This window comes from Alternaria dauci, chromosome 8, assembly GCF_042100115.1.
Source record: "Alternaria dauci strain A2016 chromosome 8, whole genome shotgun sequence".
Lineage (NCBI taxonomy): Eukaryota > Fungi > Ascomycota > Dothideomycetes > Pleosporales > Pleosporaceae > Alternaria > Alternaria dauci.
The window spans coordinates 1,222,439-1,239,329 of record NC_091279.1 but is presented as its reverse complement, the minus strand read 5'-3'; the positions used below and the strand labels follow the sequence as shown (position 1 = coordinate 1,239,329).

General features: G+C 54.6%; 5 protein-coding genes across 5 annotated transcripts; 4 read left to right on the top strand and 1 right to left on the bottom strand.

The window, feature by feature from the left end:
- Nucleotides 1-455: 455 nt before the first annotated feature.
- Nucleotides 456-1,844, top strand: ACET3X_008360 (uncharacterized protein; the record flags this gene model as incomplete). The annotated part of the gene is made up of 1 exon (XM_069454524.1): nucleotides 456-1,844. One exon carries the CDS (start codon nucleotides 456-458, stop codon nucleotides 1,842-1,844), a length of 1,389 nt encoding a protein of 462 aa, XP_069303962.1.
- A 490-nt stretch (nucleotides 1,845-2,334) lies between these two features.
- Nucleotides 2,335-3,328, bottom strand: ACET3X_008359 (uncharacterized protein; the record flags this gene model as incomplete). Its single annotated transcript, XM_069454523.1, has 2 exons — nucleotides 2,335-3,131; nucleotides 3,181-3,328. The coding sequence occupies 2 exons, from the start codon at nucleotides 3,326-3,328 to the stop codon at nucleotides 2,335-2,337; spliced, it is 945 nt and encodes a 314-aa protein (XP_069303961.1).
- A 1,809-nt stretch (nucleotides 3,329-5,137) lies between these two features.
- On the top strand, nucleotides 5,138-8,651 carry ACET3X_008358 (uncharacterized protein). Its single transcript, XM_069454522.1, has one exon. The coding sequence runs from the start codon at nucleotides 5,430-5,432 to the stop codon at nucleotides 8,439-8,441; it is 3,012 nt and encodes a 1,003-aa protein (XP_069303960.1). The 5' UTR covers nucleotides 5,138-5,429; the 3' UTR covers nucleotides 8,442-8,651.
- A 295-nt stretch (nucleotides 8,652-8,946) lies between these two features.
- On the top strand, nucleotides 8,947-11,000 carry ACET3X_008357 (uncharacterized protein). The gene is made up of 2 exons (XM_069454521.1): nucleotides 8,947-9,764; nucleotides 9,819-11,000. The coding sequence occupies exons 1-2, from the start codon at nucleotides 9,488-9,490 to the stop codon at nucleotides 10,877-10,879; spliced, it is 1,338 nt and encodes a 445-aa protein (XP_069303959.1). The 5' UTR covers nucleotides 8,947-9,487; the 3' UTR covers nucleotides 10,880-11,000.
- Nucleotides 11,001-11,566: 566 nt separating this feature from the next.
- ACET3X_008356 (uncharacterized protein) lies at nucleotides 11,567-15,707 on the top strand. Its single transcript, XM_069454520.1, has 3 exons — nucleotides 11,567-14,337; nucleotides 14,387-14,993; nucleotides 15,041-15,707. Exons 1-3 carry the CDS (start codon nucleotides 11,771-11,773, stop codon nucleotides 15,578-15,580), a joined length of 3,714 nt encoding a protein of 1,237 aa, XP_069303958.1. The 5' UTR covers nucleotides 11,567-11,770; the 3' UTR covers nucleotides 15,581-15,707.
- The last annotated feature ends 1,184 nt before the right edge of the window (nucleotides 15,708-16,891 follow it).

The following is a 16,891-nucleotide window of genomic DNA, read 5'->3' as shown; positions in this document are numbered from 1 at the left end:
GATCTAGTCGCGAACAATCAGCGTAACTACCCTAGGGGTGAACGAATGTATAATATTTCGCTTATTGGATATGATGGAACCGTCAAATCCGAATTTGCTATGACATCTCGGACATTCTGGCTTAACTGCCAAAGTTATTTCTGTTTGTGATCATCAGCCTCGCAAAATTCAGCCTTTGAAAGAGAGTCCAGATTACAATCCAAAATGAAGGCGACTCGGAAGTTGCCGATCACATGTTGCTGAGGCCTAACGCCAAGACGACATCATCGCGCGGACTTTAGATTTCCGCATGAAACATTTCCCACGAGCGCAATCACCAAATTTCCTCTACTCTTCACGCCGTTCGCCACCGCCTTTCGTGTCGGAGTTCCCTCTATCCTGCGAATCCTCGTACGACGGCCGTAAAGACACAACAAACGCATCGCGCGCGCGCTGCCACGTAAAATCAGTTCATCATGGCCGCCCCCAAAGCGGGCGGCTTCAAGATGTCGCTAGGGGCACTCAAGACAAAGCCAGGGCTGAAACCTTCTCCCGCGCAGAAAGACACCAAGAAAAAAAAGCTTCTGCTTGGGGATGACGAACCGGAAGATTCGAACACCCAGCAAGAGATCACGGGATGGGACGCAGCAGAGGGCGGCGCGGTTGATGCCAACAGGAAGAAGGAGAAGGAGGGACCTCGCATCATTCCAGCCCTGCCAAACCGCGATTGGCGCGCAGAGGCGCGGCGAAAACACCTTGCGAAAGCGCCCCATCATCAACAGCAGACTGTGACTGTCGATGAGAGTAAGGCGGAGGAGCCAAAGGTGCAATATGGGCTTACGATTATCAAGAAAGACGAGTCACAGGAAACTGGAGCTGCAGAAGTTGTAGCGCCAGAACCTACGGAGGTGGAGCTGGACAACCTTACAGAGGAGCAGCGGCTTGAGAAGAAAGCCCTCGATTCGCTGATCAGCGGCAAATCTACCGATAACGACCTTGTTATTCCTGTACAAACAGAAGAAGAAGCGTTTTTGAGTGACATCCACGATGCGCCCGACGCTCCCACCCTCGAAGCCTACGAAGCTACACCAATTGAAGGATTCGGCGCGGCGCTGCTTCGTGGTATGGGTTGGAAAGATGGAGAAGAAATTGGCAAGAACGGCGTTGCTGCGAAACCGAGAGAAATCAAACGGCGGCCAGCGCTACTTGGCATAGGCGCAAAGGAGGAGGCTGCCGTAGGCGTTGAGCTTGGTGAATGGAGTGGTGGGAAAAGCAAAGGGAAGAAGGTCGCGCAGACCTACAATCCCGTTACGTTGCGGAACAAGCATACCGGCGAAATCATAACAGAAGAGGAGCTCAAGGCAAAGCTCGAGAGTCAGAGCATGGTCCCGGACGACAAGGCATCGAGAAGCAGGAGCAAATACAACGATGGTAGCGAAGAGGACGAGCGAAGGCTTGAGAAGCGGAGAGAGAAACGAGATGATCGCGATCGCTACCGTCGACGAGATGACGATTACGATAGCGAACGAAGAAAAGACAAGGACCATCGACGAGACAAGGACGACTATCACGATAGTGATCGCCGCCGAGACAAACAAAGAGATCGAGGGCGGGAGGATGACTATGACAGCGAGCGCAGGCGCGAAAAACGAAGAGAACGTAGCCGTAGCCCCGACGACCGAAAAGACAAACGCCGTGACCGATACCGCAGCAGAAGTCGTGACTCGAAACGGAAGAGCGATAGAAAAGATCGTAGTAGGAGTCGTGATTCCGATGACCGCAAGAAACGGAGAAGGGATAAGGACTATGACGATGAGGACAGGTACGAAAAGAAGAGGCATAGGGACAATAAATACTACAAGTAGTTCCCGTCAGACTTGAGAACAGCAATAGAGGGTATGGTCATGCATGTATCTGGCGTTCTGGACTAGGACCACACGGCCTCTGCATAAAAGGGCTATTGTATCGTGGAAACATATAATCGGAGAGTTCATACCAGAACGATAAATTGGCCATATTCTCTACTACGAGTGATTTAATATGGACAGGTGACGTATGCAATATGTTGTTTTCCAAGTGGATAGCTGTAGTGAGCATAGCTCACTACAATCTGGTTGATATCAAGGTAAGAACAGCGACGTGGTATTTATTGTCTTATTTCATTGTGTGCCATATTAAATTTCATTTACTCGTACACTTGTCCACCGTTGGGACACTCCCCATGCATGCGTCATTACAAAATCGTCACCATGCGGTACATTTGAGAACAAGAAGAAAAACGCCAGTGGTATATCTGTCTGCCAAAAGCTCAATGCCAAAAAAAAACATGTACGAAATAGGGTATACAGAGGGAATCTAGAAATTACGCGAGGGGAGTGGCGATGGGTCGACGGCGGGCTTGGGGTAACCATTTGCGGTGTGCGATACATAACCGTTGGAGTTACCATTGGTGTAGGTGTTGCCGTTTGTGTATCCATTTGTGTATCCGTTGGTCTGGGGTCCGGCCATCTGCGAGTTGCCACGGTAGTACTGCTGGCTATCCGCAGCGCCATCGCCTGTGTGGTTCCGTTCTGTCTCGCCGCTTTCCTCAAACACTTGCATCTCGGTCTGCTTGGACTGATGGTGCTTGGTACGTGTGGCGGGTAGGAAATCGATGAAGAAACTGAACACGTAGAAGCAGTAGAGGAAGGCAATACACCATTCAAGAACAGCGGCTACGTTCCAGACATCCTGCTTGGAGCAAATGCCAAAGGCGACGACGAGGCAAAACTCGGTGATGATGAAAAAGAGCTTGATCCAGAAGGAGATTCTGAGGATGGAGTGTTCGCGGTAGTGAATGCCTAGGCGTTGGTACTCCCAGCAAATGAAGATTGCGGAGACGATGTAACCAATGATGAACACACCCAGGAAGATGTTGTGCAATCGGTTATGATTCTTACAATCGTAAATGGTGAGCAGTATCAGACCGGCCGCACCCACAATGGCGGCAACAGTGGCGCACAGGGAGTAAATTTTCTGCCAGTGGGACGTGTTTGGCGCGAGTTTGTTCGTGTGTCGCAGCCAGCGCTCGAAAACGAAGGCGAGATCAAAGGTGACAACGGTCACGGCTGACATGGCGATGAACATGGCCTTTAGGTAATCCGCACCAATGTCTTGATGCCGTTAGTATGTGTGCGTGATCGTATGTGCCATGCGACTCACCAGAGATGTAAGGAATGGTTTGCCCTGCACTCATTGTACTATAGATAGGTTTGCCGGTCGCAGCCCAGTAGACCAACATAGTGATAAGCATGGCGGTCCATACTACTGCGGAGAAGATGGGAACGACCCAATACGAAAGTCCCAACATGTCGAGTAGGTTTCCTCGGGTGTTGCTCTGAGGTGTGTGGGTGGTGTAAGGACGAGTCGGCTGTTGTGACTGCTAGGGAGGTCCAATGCGCCTGCGACGGGAGGCTGCGGAATTGGGTAACACGACACGCGAGCAGATGGGAAGGTGATGGAAATGAGACAGACAAGAGACGACAGCGCGATCAGCAACAGGGAGCAGGGCTAAGATAAGGAGGAGGAACCAAGTCAATGATGAGTAAAGAGCAGTCCGCGGCGCGATGCAAGTCTCATACAAATTATGGTGTTGCTGGACGCGGCTATGATGTCACGCCTCCAAGACTAAGCCGGCTTGCGTAAGATGCCGCCAGGTCCGATTCGATCGCCCTATTCAACGTCACCGGGCAAGGCGCAGAGTCTTCGATCGCGTCGAATTGAAGATCGTAGACGCGTCCAAATCCCTTCGGACGAAATTTGAGTGTTGAGGCAATGATGATGTTGGGACAATGAGCCTCTGCGGGTGTGGCTTCTGCAAAGTCGCGATGCGGACTAATGCCGTGTTTTGTGCCGCTCACGCCCTGCGTCTCACTCGGTGAAGGACCGCCACATGCATCACCGATGGCAGAGTTTGGGGCCAAGCATCGCGAGCCTCGACCTCGCCCAAGACACAGCACAGTTTCAACGTGGACGCTACGGTGGAGCCCCCGCGGACCGGATTGTTGTCGCAACAAGAAACGTGACCTCGGCTGGTCCGTGTGACTTGTAATGTTCGGCAGTACTGCGCGGCCTGGTTGCGGCCGTCACTCCGTCGCCAGGTGGAGCATTGCCGACCATGAGCACTGTCCAGGCCTTGAGCGCTTCGGCCTTGAAAAGCCCTACAAGGCCATGCCAAACTCCAATATGGCCTGTTGCTGGCGCAAGCGTATATCAGCATCCAATATGGTTTCGAGGCCAGTTGACGGCCCCGGGCTTCTATCCAGCACCTTGGTAGGTGCGCTCCGCAATCGTGTCGTGTTTGTCGCGCTCCGGACGTCCAACCTAATCAGCCTGCTCACTGCCCTTCTTTGTCGAGCAAAAGTATGCTGCCAGCTGTCCCATGGCCGGTAGGGGAATAGCGGTGGCTACATGTCCTGCAAGTACGTGGCGACGGTGAGAAAGTGCGTGGCCGGGATGCAAAGACTAGGGACGATGCGGCGCTGGAATGAAGATGCGACTGTTGAGCGGAGATTACCCACGGTTTGCTGAACCAGGGATCAACAGGTTCAAGTATCCGTTACAAGAATTGCAGCAAAACAAAAGACGACGGTACCGCGCGAACAGTTCGTGCATGGGCCAGCGAACCCAGCGAACACCACCTGGGCAGCAAACTGGCAACAGCATGGCCCGCCAGTGTCGAGGCGCACAGCCACGCTATATAACGCGCAACGCGTACATCGGCACGGCCACAGCAGGCCGCTTGGAGCAGGTTTTCCTGGTGGGGATCATGCGCAGCTGTGGCACGACTTGTGGATGCTCGACTTTTCACTTTGCCATGGCATGAGACTTGCAGAGGTCCGATAGCCGTTAGGTTTACCGATACGGCCAAAAGCAGCTGGGATCCAGCCTTCGCGTTGTGCATGCAGCACGACGCCCCGCCTTGATTGGCTTCGGTGCGCGTGCGTTGAGCCGGGTTGATTGGCAGATCACCTCAATCCGCCATGTAGCCTGCATTGTCCGGTTTCATGTCGAGCTTGTTCCAAGTTTGTTGCTGCTTAGACCAGCTCAGTCTTTGCCTGCAACATGCAGCACGCGTAATGCCAGGCCCAGCATCCTAGTCACTCGTAGCCGACTACACTAGACGCCTGTTCGCGCGGGGACAGTTTACTTATTCTTCGATATCCCTCCACATGGTCCGCCAGTCTTAGTGTACCACCGGACTACACCTTGATATCTTCACACCAGCCTCCGGATAGATAACGTTGCAGGCTCCTAGAGCTTTATAAAGGTACGCCGCGGGACTCGCATCTTGTCCAGCAGGCACGAACCGCGATTGACTCGCTCTCTAGCTATCACAATTCCGATGCATCGTTCCCAATAGCCTTGAGCGCCCTCGCTCTCTAACCCCACCACCAGCACCACCTGCCAACATGGGGAACCAGCCTAGTAGCACAAATCACAACAAACTTTCCAAGCCAAAGACCAATACCAACTCCGCAATTGGAGCTGCAAAGGTCGACTCGCCGCAATCCATAACGGCAGACCTCAGCCCTGAAGGGCGCCAGCAAATCAAAGACGCCCTGCTTTCACCTACTGCCACCGAATTCGACCCTAGTACGTGGATGCACCAGGACGACAGCTTGGGGGAGATTGCGAAAACGCGTGGTCGCGCGTCGACAGTCGTGTCCAGATCGAATTCGCGAGCCAACTCCAGGACCAATTCCCGGTCGAATTCCTTGTCGTGTTTTGGAAACAAACAAGCATCTACAGCCCAGCTCGCCGGTCTGGCGGATTCCAAAATGTCTTTGGCTTCTGTCTCGCATGTCGATATTGCTGAGGCAATTCGACTTTTACAGCAAGTCAAGAAGAATGCCACACCAGAAGAACTTGCGGCGCTACAAGAAGTGTTGGAAGCACCTGAAGAGCCTGCACAGCCAGTAGCTGAGGCATCCGTTAGTCGACGAGCTTCGTTGGTCGACAGATCTTCTTCTTCGCTCACACGCCGACAGTCGTTGATCCAGACGCCCGGAGTAGGCACCCGACATTCACCAGTCGAAGGACGCCGCAGAACATGGAATTCATGGAAAGCCCCCAAGCTCGATCCTGAAGAAGAGGCAAAATGGCAGTCGAAGCCAAAGGGAAACTCTCACTTGGCCCCTCCGACAGTTTTGCGTTTGTCCGACGAAGCTCGCGAGCCCACTACCGCCCGAGCCGTTACACCCTCAGAGCTGGACTATGCGCATCTAGGAAGTTTGAAGCTGGGAAGCCTTGTAGTCACGAATGGTGCAGTGTCGCCCGTACTTAGCGCAAAGGCTCCGGAAGGGCAAAAGGCTGGAGATGATGACTACTTCTCAGCGACTGAGCCCAATTCCAGTCCGCTGATCATGAAGTCGACACGTCGGCGAGCCCATACAAGGAGCAAGTCAGCTGCTGTTCCAATGCCTTCTCCGCTCTACGAACTAGAAGCGAACGAGATGCCCACACCTGGCGCGCCAGAGATTACGACAAATGCGGTTGCAGATGAGTCCTCAAAGTTCCTTCAACAAGCGCACCAGGATAAGCAGAATGCGTCTCAAATTGCTGAGAGCTATCAAGCCGACATACCTTTCAGCCCGTTCTTTGCATCTGAAGAAACTGCCATGTTTTACCGGCCAGAAAACAGCGATTCGGCTGATATGATGGAATCACCTCGCAGTGTCCGGGAGCCTGTCGTTGAAGAACCCAAGTCTCAGCCTGAGGTCAAAGTTTCGAAACCTTCTGCGACATCTAATATGTCCACGGCGCAGAAGCCAAAGAGCAAGGCCAATCAGAGACCACCACCACGAACGACTGATTCCGGTTACTCATCGGGTGGCAGCCTACGGAGAAATGATCGAGCGCAGTTGGAAAACGATACCTCAATCCTGTGTCACCGATGTAGCGAATCTCCGCAAATGGTTGATGCAAGCCAAGAACAAGGAACTCGACGGTCTGTCCTTGCGAAGAAGAGTCACCAGGAAGCCGACTCGTCCCCTGCGAGCAGTGATTCTGACGGACACTCACCAATTGGAGCTACACGGCACGCACAGATGGCCCGACATGCACCAGCCCTGAACAGCCCAGTTCTGTCTACGAGCTCTTCCGGAAGATCGTCGGCGTCGGAGTCTCTAAAGTCGCCTAAGACGCCCAGATATATTGGTTCGCGAGCATCACTCGACAGTGCATCTTCGAAGCAGCAAAAGCGATTCCATAAGAGGCGTCAGTCGCAGCCGGAGCACCTAGTCGTTCAGTCTTGCCAGCCTATTCCCGAAGGAACAATTCCTGAGGTCCCAACCAAGGTGCGTGTCAAGTTCGAACAACGCGTATCGAACACTCCGGGAATCGATTACTTGACGCACACCTATCCAACAAAGGAACACGTTGTCGCAGACGAGCCCGCCGCTGACGCCTCCGCTACCGACCCGACCGAGTTCAACCAGTTGACCGAGTTGGAGCCTGAGCGGCCACCTACGCCCCCCGTCCATAGTCGTCGAAGGAGTCTATCATTCTTTCGGAGAAGGTCTTCATCTGGGAAAGTGAGTCAGGTCGAGAAAGAACCCGAGCATGCCGCACTAGGCGTGGTTCATCTGGGTACTATCACTTCGTCTCTTGGCAATTCTCCATATGATATTGCCGTGCCCGACAATCGCAGGGAGAGCGTGATTTCCCCTACCCACCCGCACCAACTTGGCAGTTCCTTGCCTCGATCAAAGTCTATGGTGAGCATGGACAACAAGGCTGCAGCTGAATTTGCGCGTCTACACAGCCAAGATCTATCAGCTGCTGGGCAGAATCGACCTTCTCAGCAGCGCCGGAAAAGCTGCCATAGCCTGCACAAGGAAGCTGGCGAGGCCACTGTTTCGAAGCTTCGCCCGCAGAGCGTCGATGTGCCACCGGTGCCCTCCATCGACACATCCAGACTTAGCGTTCCGAAACCTGTCAAGCCTCAGGGACCCAGGGCTGCTCCCGGCACGGGACCTCGCAGTCACAGAGTGTCTCAATCCGTGGGCAGATTCGACGGCCCCCCGCAGAGGCTCTCGCAGCTCCCTGCGAACTGGGAGACGCATTCCCAAATCTGGAAGCAGCGCCGTAGGACTTTGGGGGATCGTTTGTACTCAGATGTCAACTTGGATATGGGATCCGAATCTGATCTCACAGCCGTCAATGTAACTCCGGTCGAGACGACTCCTCAAAGAACGCCCCAGACAACTCCACCAAAACAAGTCCAGGCTCCCAACAACATGTCGAAGTGGGATCGGTTCAGTGGGGGGCTAGAGTACAACTACGAACGTGGGGCAGGCATCGGAGGCAGCGCAGGTACGCGATCTCTCCACAGCCACGCATCGGTCAAGTCGCTGCACTTCCAGCACCAATACGGCGTGGACCTCTCCGATGTGCCAATCATGATTCACTACCAGACATGATGCATTCATTGCTGCATTGCCATTCTTGCATTGCCATTGTTGCGATTGCCTTTTTTTTTCAAATATATATTCACGCGTACACAGCGGCATTTCGGGTACTGGGAGAGGGGGTTGGGGATATGGAGTTGTTGCTGTTTTGAGTTGATATTGCATGGGCGCGCATTGTATTTACGACTCCACATATCAGGCAACGACGTAATAATAACACACGGCATAGGATAGTTGATCTTGCAGTTGCCGTGCGCCATTTTGAGACTGCGCGTGAACTAACGTAGGGGTGCTGAGCGAGAAAGGTGGCAGACGAGTCGTGTTGGGCATACATGGCATGCGCGGTTTTTTTGTGCAGACCAAGTGCTCAGCCTCGCTGCGTGCCATCGAGCCGATCAGGCACCACTGGCTTACACGCACGAGCCTCGGTGATGTCAGACTGAAATGCTAGTGGCTGCAGGTTGTTCGATGGCGCAGGGATGTTAAGTAATGTTCGGTCCAAGACTCCAGGACCACAACCGAATGCGCGAAAATTGTCACTCCAGCTCCCCGCCATCGCCTCCCTTTCTCCTACACTTGACCCATTCCCCCAATACTCACCGCTCGCCAGACGTCGCCTTCCCTCACCCCTTATAAAGCGACCGTCTGCCCGTTCGCTGCTGCCCAGCTCACCCCCCTGCATCCGACAGCCTTTGGTCGCGTCAAAGGCTCCCGTACCACTACGGCTTCGGCCCTGATCTTGCTCAACCTTCAAGTTGTCTCTGCTCGACCAGCGCCACACGTCTTCAACAACATTCCCCCTCCGCGTCTTGTCGCCGTCCAAGAAGGAGCTTGAGCGTCTTTTCTTTCAGTCTCCCACCCAGACACTCGAGCAGCCCGAACTTCAGCTGCCGCATAGGACGCCATCAACGGTTCTTCCTCTCGCAGAGGAAGCGGCCAGACCTCGCCCGACACCAAGCCTCGGCTTCGCACCCTTCAAGCCACCTTAACACGGCCCACGGCCCCAGCATAACAACCTACTAAACCACCAGACTGTCAGCACCCCCATCACCAAGGGCATGGCACCTTCTGCTATCACGACTACCGAAGAATACCAATTCCCGTTGAAAGACATAGCGTCGTTCAGCATCTATTCCGCTGGTAGTAATGACAATCATGGCGCCTGTAACTCCAAGCAGCTGATTGCCGACGCTCTCAAGAGCCGTGTCGAGGCTATTGATCCTGATACTTGCAGTGTGGGCGAGGAAGATGCGTTCTTCGTCGCCGACCTGGGCGAGGTCTACCGCCAGCACTTGCGCTGGAAGAAGAATCTAGGCCGTGTCAAGCCGCACTATGGTAAGTCGGCCGCTTCCCGTCTCGTTTGTTTGAGCCGCCACTAACATATCGCAGCTGTCAAGTGCAACCCTGACCCTCAAGTGCTGCGTCTCATGACTGCGCTGGGACTCGGCTTTGACTGTGCCTCGAAGAACGAGATCGAGACTGTGCTCAAGTTGGGCGTCGACCCTTCTCGCATCATCTACGCACAGCCCTGCAAGACCAAGTCTTATGTGCGCTACGCCGCTCAGTCTGGCGTCAAGCAGATGACATTTGACAATGCCGATGAGCTCTACAAGACCAAGCAGCTCTTCCCAGACGCCGAGCTGTACCTGCGCATCTTGACTGATGACTCGGCCAGCTTGTGCCGACTCAGCCAGAAGTTCGGCGCTGCTCTGGACACGACTGCAGAGCTCTTGGAGCTGGCCAAGAAGCTGGAGCTCAATGTTGTTGGAGTCGCGTTCCACGTTGGCTCTGGCGCATCGGACCCCAAGGCTTTCATCAAGGCTGTTCAGGACGCTCGCTTTGTCTTTGACCAGGCGGCTGCGCTCGGCTTCAACATGCATACCCTGGACGTGGGCGGCGGCTTTACCGGCGATGTCACTTTTGAGCCCATGGCCGCAGTCTTGTCTACTGCCTTGGACGAGTACTTTCCGCCCCACATCCGCGTCATTGGGGAGCCTGGACGCTACTACGTCGCGACAGCCTTCACCATCGCGTGCCATGTCATTGCTCGTCGCACTGTTACCGATGCTACCCTCGGCACTACTTCGTACATGCTGTACCTCAACGACGGCGTCTACGGCAACTTCTCCAGCATCATCTTCGATCACCAGCACCCTGTGCCGCGTGTACTGAAGAATGGCAACGACGTCCTGTACGACGTGCGTCGTTCTGGATACGACACTCCGTCTCAGGTCGAGTACTCCATCTGGGGCCCGACATGCGACGGTATCGATGTCATCTCATCCTCGTGCACCTTCCCCGAGCTACTCGATGTCGGTGACTGGCTTTACTTTGAAGAAATGGGCGCATACACCAAGTGCTCTGCTACTCGCTTCAACGGCTTCAGCGACAGCCACGAGGTTGTCTATGTGTGCAGCGAGTCTGGTGCTGCTGCTCTTCTGGACATGTAAATATTTGGCAGGCGTGATAATGGCGGACATGCAGTGAGGGCAGGGGAGTGGAGGCGAGGGGTTTTATTAAAAGTTTGATAGATTCTATATAGATGCTGCGTATTCCATAATCCTAAACAACGTATATCGGGAGGTCTGATGCGCCGTGCGTCAATTGATGTCGAGTCTGGTGTGATGACTGTTGACCATGTTTCTCCGATGCATGACTAAGCCCCTTTTCAACTATCAGCGATGCCGCCTGTGCCTGAAGAGATGAAACTGCCGAGTCGTGAACAGTCGTGGGCTGCGGATGTTCCCGCCATGCGTCGATGATCGTGGAGGTCACCAGCCACAGACAGGTCGAGGAGATAGAGGGGGTGATTCGCTGGAATAAGGTGGTAGCGCGTGCCACATCAGGTACTAGACGGTGCCCGTATGCGCCGCCAAGTGTGATCAGGAGTGGCCGCAAATTCGGTCGCCAGCGCGTAAAGTCGACACGGCCAATCACATGGGACAGTCCTCAGCGGCCCAGAGTAGCGGGTAGGGAGAGACGCGCCGCAGCCCAACTCTTGGAGGGGGGCCATGGCCGACAGGCTGCGCAAGTCAGCAGTATCGCGTAGAAACAAGCAGGCGACAGGTGTATTTGCCGTGGGCCGTCTCTTCTCGCATATAAACCTAGGGGGTGGTCCGGATCATGTACCATTGATGCACCCCTCGCCCTGGCAGCGTCATATGTATTGAGCCACGAGCCACTACCCCACCCACAGCAGCCGCCGCCGCCGCCATCCACACCCACGCTCTGCGCACGTCGAGCTATCCGCACCCGTCGCCAAAAATAAGTTTACGCCTGCCATCGCCGGCGATCAGGTACTGTTGCTGCAAACCCACATAATCGTACATACCACCACCACCATGGATGGGCGCAAGCAGGGCCGACCGGACGAGGAGCTCTTCCTGCGATATGACGACAACAACAACAACAACCCCGACACGCCCATTATTCCCACCGTCGGTCCCCTGAGGATACAAAAGGGTCGCGATGGGAAGAGCCCGCCCCCGCGAACAGACTCGGCCGGCAGCTCGAGCCAGCCCGCCTTCTCGCGCCCTCCGCCCATGCCCTCGTTCCCTGCGCCGCCTACAAGCCCGCCCAACGCTCCCCTTCCCTATCCCGACACGGACCGGCCGCCAAATGGGCAGCCCACGCTCGGCACAGGCAGATACACGCCGCTCAGCGAGAGGGAACGGCGTGCGAAGAATGCCACGCCCCCTGAGAGCGCCGATGGGCGGAGGAGGGCTTCTAATGCGACAGGACCGAGTCCCACGTCGCCCAGTCAGCGCGCCCGCTTCGACGCAAACGACCCAAACCGACCGACGATAAGTGGCTATGGCGCAAGGAACCCAGACGGCTCAATCCAGCCTTCGCGCCTGGCAGAGCGGAGAGGAACAGCGCCAAAGCCTCTCCCAGACTCGCCAGGTCCAGACACTCCTGACAAGGAAGGCCTGTTCCAGAAGGCGCCGCAGAGGAAGGGCAGTGAAGACGTGGGTGCCAACAACAACCCATACCCCGAATACCACCAGCAGTACTTCCCCCCGCCCGCTGCGCCTGTCGTCTACACAGGTCCCAGCCAGAATGAGCCAGTGCTCAAGGTGCCCACGCCCATGGACGTCAATCGCATGAGCTCTACTGCTTCGACGTCAACAGTGAGGGCACAGAGAGGCTCTCCACCACCTCCTGAGACGCCCATAATCCCTCCTTCTGGCGGTGGCATAGAAGCGCGCTTTGCCGCAGCGGGCATTGCAGGAACCTCCACCCTCACCAATCTGCAGGCGCAAAGTGCCCAGAGCGCGACAGCTGCCCAGCGCAACCAGATCTATGCCAACCAGCAGCCCAGACCCGCTCTCTCGACCCCACAGCCGAGCGGGCAACAACCAGCGAGGAGACCATGGACACCGACCGAGCAGCCTGGAGGCAACCCACATGGTCCGCCAGCGGTATACCAGGGTATGGACCAGGTACCTCCCTCAAGCACTCCTCCGCAAGGTCCTCTTCCACAGGCACCAAACACTCGATTCTCGCCTCCTCCCACAAACGTTCCGCATGCAAACGTACCCCCAGAACACCCACTCAATCACGAGATGGGACGTATGAACCTGAATGAGGAGCCTCCACCGGCGTACTCGAGTATCACAACCCCGCCAACAGGACAAACCAATAGCTATCCTAACGAGAAGGGCCAGCAGCCAGTAGCTCAGGGCGTCAGTTTCTCCGACCCCAACCAAGGCCATCCTGCATTTGCCAACGATACACGCCCGCAAGCTGGACCCTCGCAACCTGCTGCCGTGGTTGCACCAACGCCTACGCAAAATCAGTTTCCTCCTCAAATACAAACTGCCCAGCCTGCTCATACACCGAGTCCGGCTCCTGGACCAGGACCCGGGCCAGCCTCGCCTCCACCGCTTCCTGAGGGCTGGATAGCGCATCTAGACCCTAGCTCCGGCCAGTATTACTATATTCATTTACCCACACAATCTACACAGTGGGAATTTCCCAAAGGCCCGACCCCTTTGAACTTGAACGAGCCCATGTCTCCTACAGGTACATTCGTTGGCGGTCCTTTGGCATCCCCATCCTTTGGCAAGGCTCCTATCGCATCGCCTGGCTTTGCCCCACAGACTGCTACTTTTCCTGGGGACTTTGGCATGGCACCACTTGCAACTCCAACTACTACCGGTTTCACTGGGCCACCTCCGGTCGCTGGCGTAGATCAATACAAGGTCGCTCCTACCAATGGCGTCTACTTTGGGCCTTACCTCAGATATACCAACATGGACATTGAACGGGGTCTGTGGCTAGGTTCAATTCTGCTCATCACGAACACGCCTCATCCGCCTACGATTCACATTCATCAGAGCACAGATTTGTCGCCAAATCCACGTCAGCTCAAGGCCAACCCCATCTACACGCATCAAACATGGATCTTTTATCGATACGACATCGATCTGAGGATGGAGGAGGAGCATGCAGCGAAATGGACGTATGCCATTACTTCACACCTGGGCTGCACCCGCTTTGAATTCTTGGTAGCAGGACGACATGAGACAAGCTGGCGGTTCATCGCTCACTCTGGCAACGACTTTGCACTGAACGTCAATGCCAACGAGAGAGCGAAGCTTGGAGGTGTGGGTCTGATGTGGAAAGACATCCTGCAGAAGAACGCCGAGTGTGGTGGCTTCCATGTACAGCTGGGGCTTGGTGGACAGATTTACGCCGACCGATTATGGAAAGAACTTCCTCTGCTAAAGCAATGGACGGCGACAAGTGGGAAAGAGATCCGAAAGAATGCGCCATGGACTGCAAAGCACGAAGAGGATGTCTGCCACGCATACTTCCATTACTACACAAGTCACTTTGATCAGCCACATCTGCGTGAAGCATTCGCACAAATACCTCACATCCTTGCTCTGGACGACCATGACATGTAAGTGTATTTCAAGTCTGGAGTAGCAAGCAGTGCTGACAGTGTTTAGTTTCGATGGCTTTGGATCATATCCTGAGTACATGCAGTTCTCGAACATGTTCAAGAACATTGGAAGATTGGGTATTGAAATGTATCTGCTCTTCCAGCACCACACAACGCTGGAGATTCTCCGGAACGTCAACAACGACATGGATCTTTTCACTGTTACGGGTACAGGCTGGCACTTTATCAAGTACCTGGGTCCTTGCGTCACGGTTGTTGGGCCTGATTGTCGCTCTGAGCGCAATCCACATCAAGTCATGGCAGGGCCGACGTATCAAGGTATCTTCCCCAAAGTTGCGACACTGCCGCCGAGTGTTCAGCATTGTATCTGGATGATTCCTGTTCCTATCGTGTACCCTCGCCTGGAGTCTGTTGAGCATCTTGCTCATTCAATGGCCACCGGCAAGAAAGCCGTCACTGGTACTTTCAACATGCTTGGAAAGGTGACAGCTGGCGTCGCTGGTGTGGTCGGCGCCAAGAGTGTCGTTGGCGATGGCTTCAATTCCGTCAAGAAAGCTATTGGCAAGTCCGGCCTGATGAGCGGAGTCTTGAGTCCTTTTGGAGAAATTGATCTGCTTGACGAGCTAAGAGATCAGTGGACGCACGATTCAAAGGTTGGTAGCTCCTACCTACGATGAATTTATTCACTAACGTGCCATAGGACCTTGAACGAACGTACTTGATCCGGACACTTCAAGGCATCGCCCACAACAAGTCGCTACGAATGACGTTCTTTTCTGGTGCGGTCGACTGTTGCGGTGCTGGTCTTGTTCATGACCCATCGAGACCTCAAGACCACAAGACAATGTACCAGATCATCTCGTCATCAGTGGTCAACGGGCCGCCTGGTAACTATGTGCTGCGACTACTCCATAACAACCGCGCGCTCTATGTACCGCAGAACGGACATCGCAGCAACAATCAACCGAGCGACACCAAGGAAGACATGATGGAGATCTTTACGCAAGACGTCAACGGCCAGCCACGAGAGTACAAGAGACTGATGGGGCGGAGAAACTACGTTGCATGTGTCATTTATGACCCAGAGATTGTCAACGGGACGTTTGGTCAGGCGGTCCCTGGGCATGGTAGTGGCAAGTTGAGCCTGGCGGTCGACTTTATGGTGCAAAACGATGGTGGCTACAGTGCGCCCATGAAATACGGGCCAGTCATTGTACCCAGCTTGGAGTACGGTAGATAGACGGATAGTTGATTTTCTGTTTCTATTTCAGCGATGGGGTGCATAGCAAGCGTTGTATATGCTTTCAGGGTGGAATGTTGGGCAAACTCTTTCTATATGATATCAGACAATGATGAACAGCCTTTTCACGCATTTACCAACGATACATGACCAAGCTCAAGCCTGTGTGGATTTTGCAGGCGTGGAATGGTTTTCCCAATTTGGCAATGACATCTGCAGGGCTTGGCTATGGCTACCCGCGGCTCTCTGGATTCTCGACGGCGAGACGAGACCGAAACCACAACGTCGACAACATGGCAGCTCCTGCAAGACAAGCGGCAGCGATACCAAGGTTCCTTCTACCGCGAATATCATGGCCCGCAAGGGTGTCGCAGCCAGTAGCGCTGGGCGCACTGGAGCAGGGTCGGCATAGATCCTGTAAAGCTTCCGAGCGTCGCGCTGCCTTTCCGAAGCCATCACCACTCCAAGCACAAACCCGTACATTGTGGCCAAGGACATTACCACAATATGCAAGCGGCGATGCATCGGCTCTGGCGTTTGGACGCAACTTCAGTGCAACCGCGCAGCGTCCCAAGGACCATCACTTCGACACGCTCAAGTTTGTGCAGCGATTGAAAGAGGAAGGCTTCACGGAAGAGCAAGCCGAGGGCATGATGAGGGTTCTCGGCGACGTGATCGAGGAGAGGCAAGTCACTGCACGATTTTTTGCGCATAAGAAAGAATGGCCAATTAACTTGTAACAGCATCCAGAACCTCACGCGCACCATGGTTCTTCGTGAAGACCAAGAGAAAGCCACCTACACGCAAAAGGTCGACTTTGCCAAACTCCGCTCCGAACTCATGACGGCCGACTCGACTGAATCTAGCCTCACGCGCGCATCGCATGAACGCCTGACAAACGAGCTTGCAAAGCTGAACTCGCGCTTACGAGACGAGATACAACGGACACAGGCATCAGTGAGGCTGGACTTGAACTTGGAGAAGGGGCGCATCAGGGAAGAGGCAAACGTGCAGGAACTAAAACTCAAGGAGACGGAGACGAGGATCGAGCAGGAGACGGCGCAGCTGAGGGAGAGGTTAGAGGCCGTCAAATTCTCAACGCTACAGTGGCTGATGGGAGTCTGCACTGGTACTGCGGCGTTGATGTTGGGTGTGTGGCGGTTGTTAATGTGAAGCACGATGCAATGCTATTCATCGTATGAAACAACCTCGGAGAAGAGCTACAACGCTTGAGTGCACAACCATAAATGTGCTACACTTGTCGCCAATGCAGTTTGTGGCTGCTGCAACGGACGAAGGGCTTCCATGGCA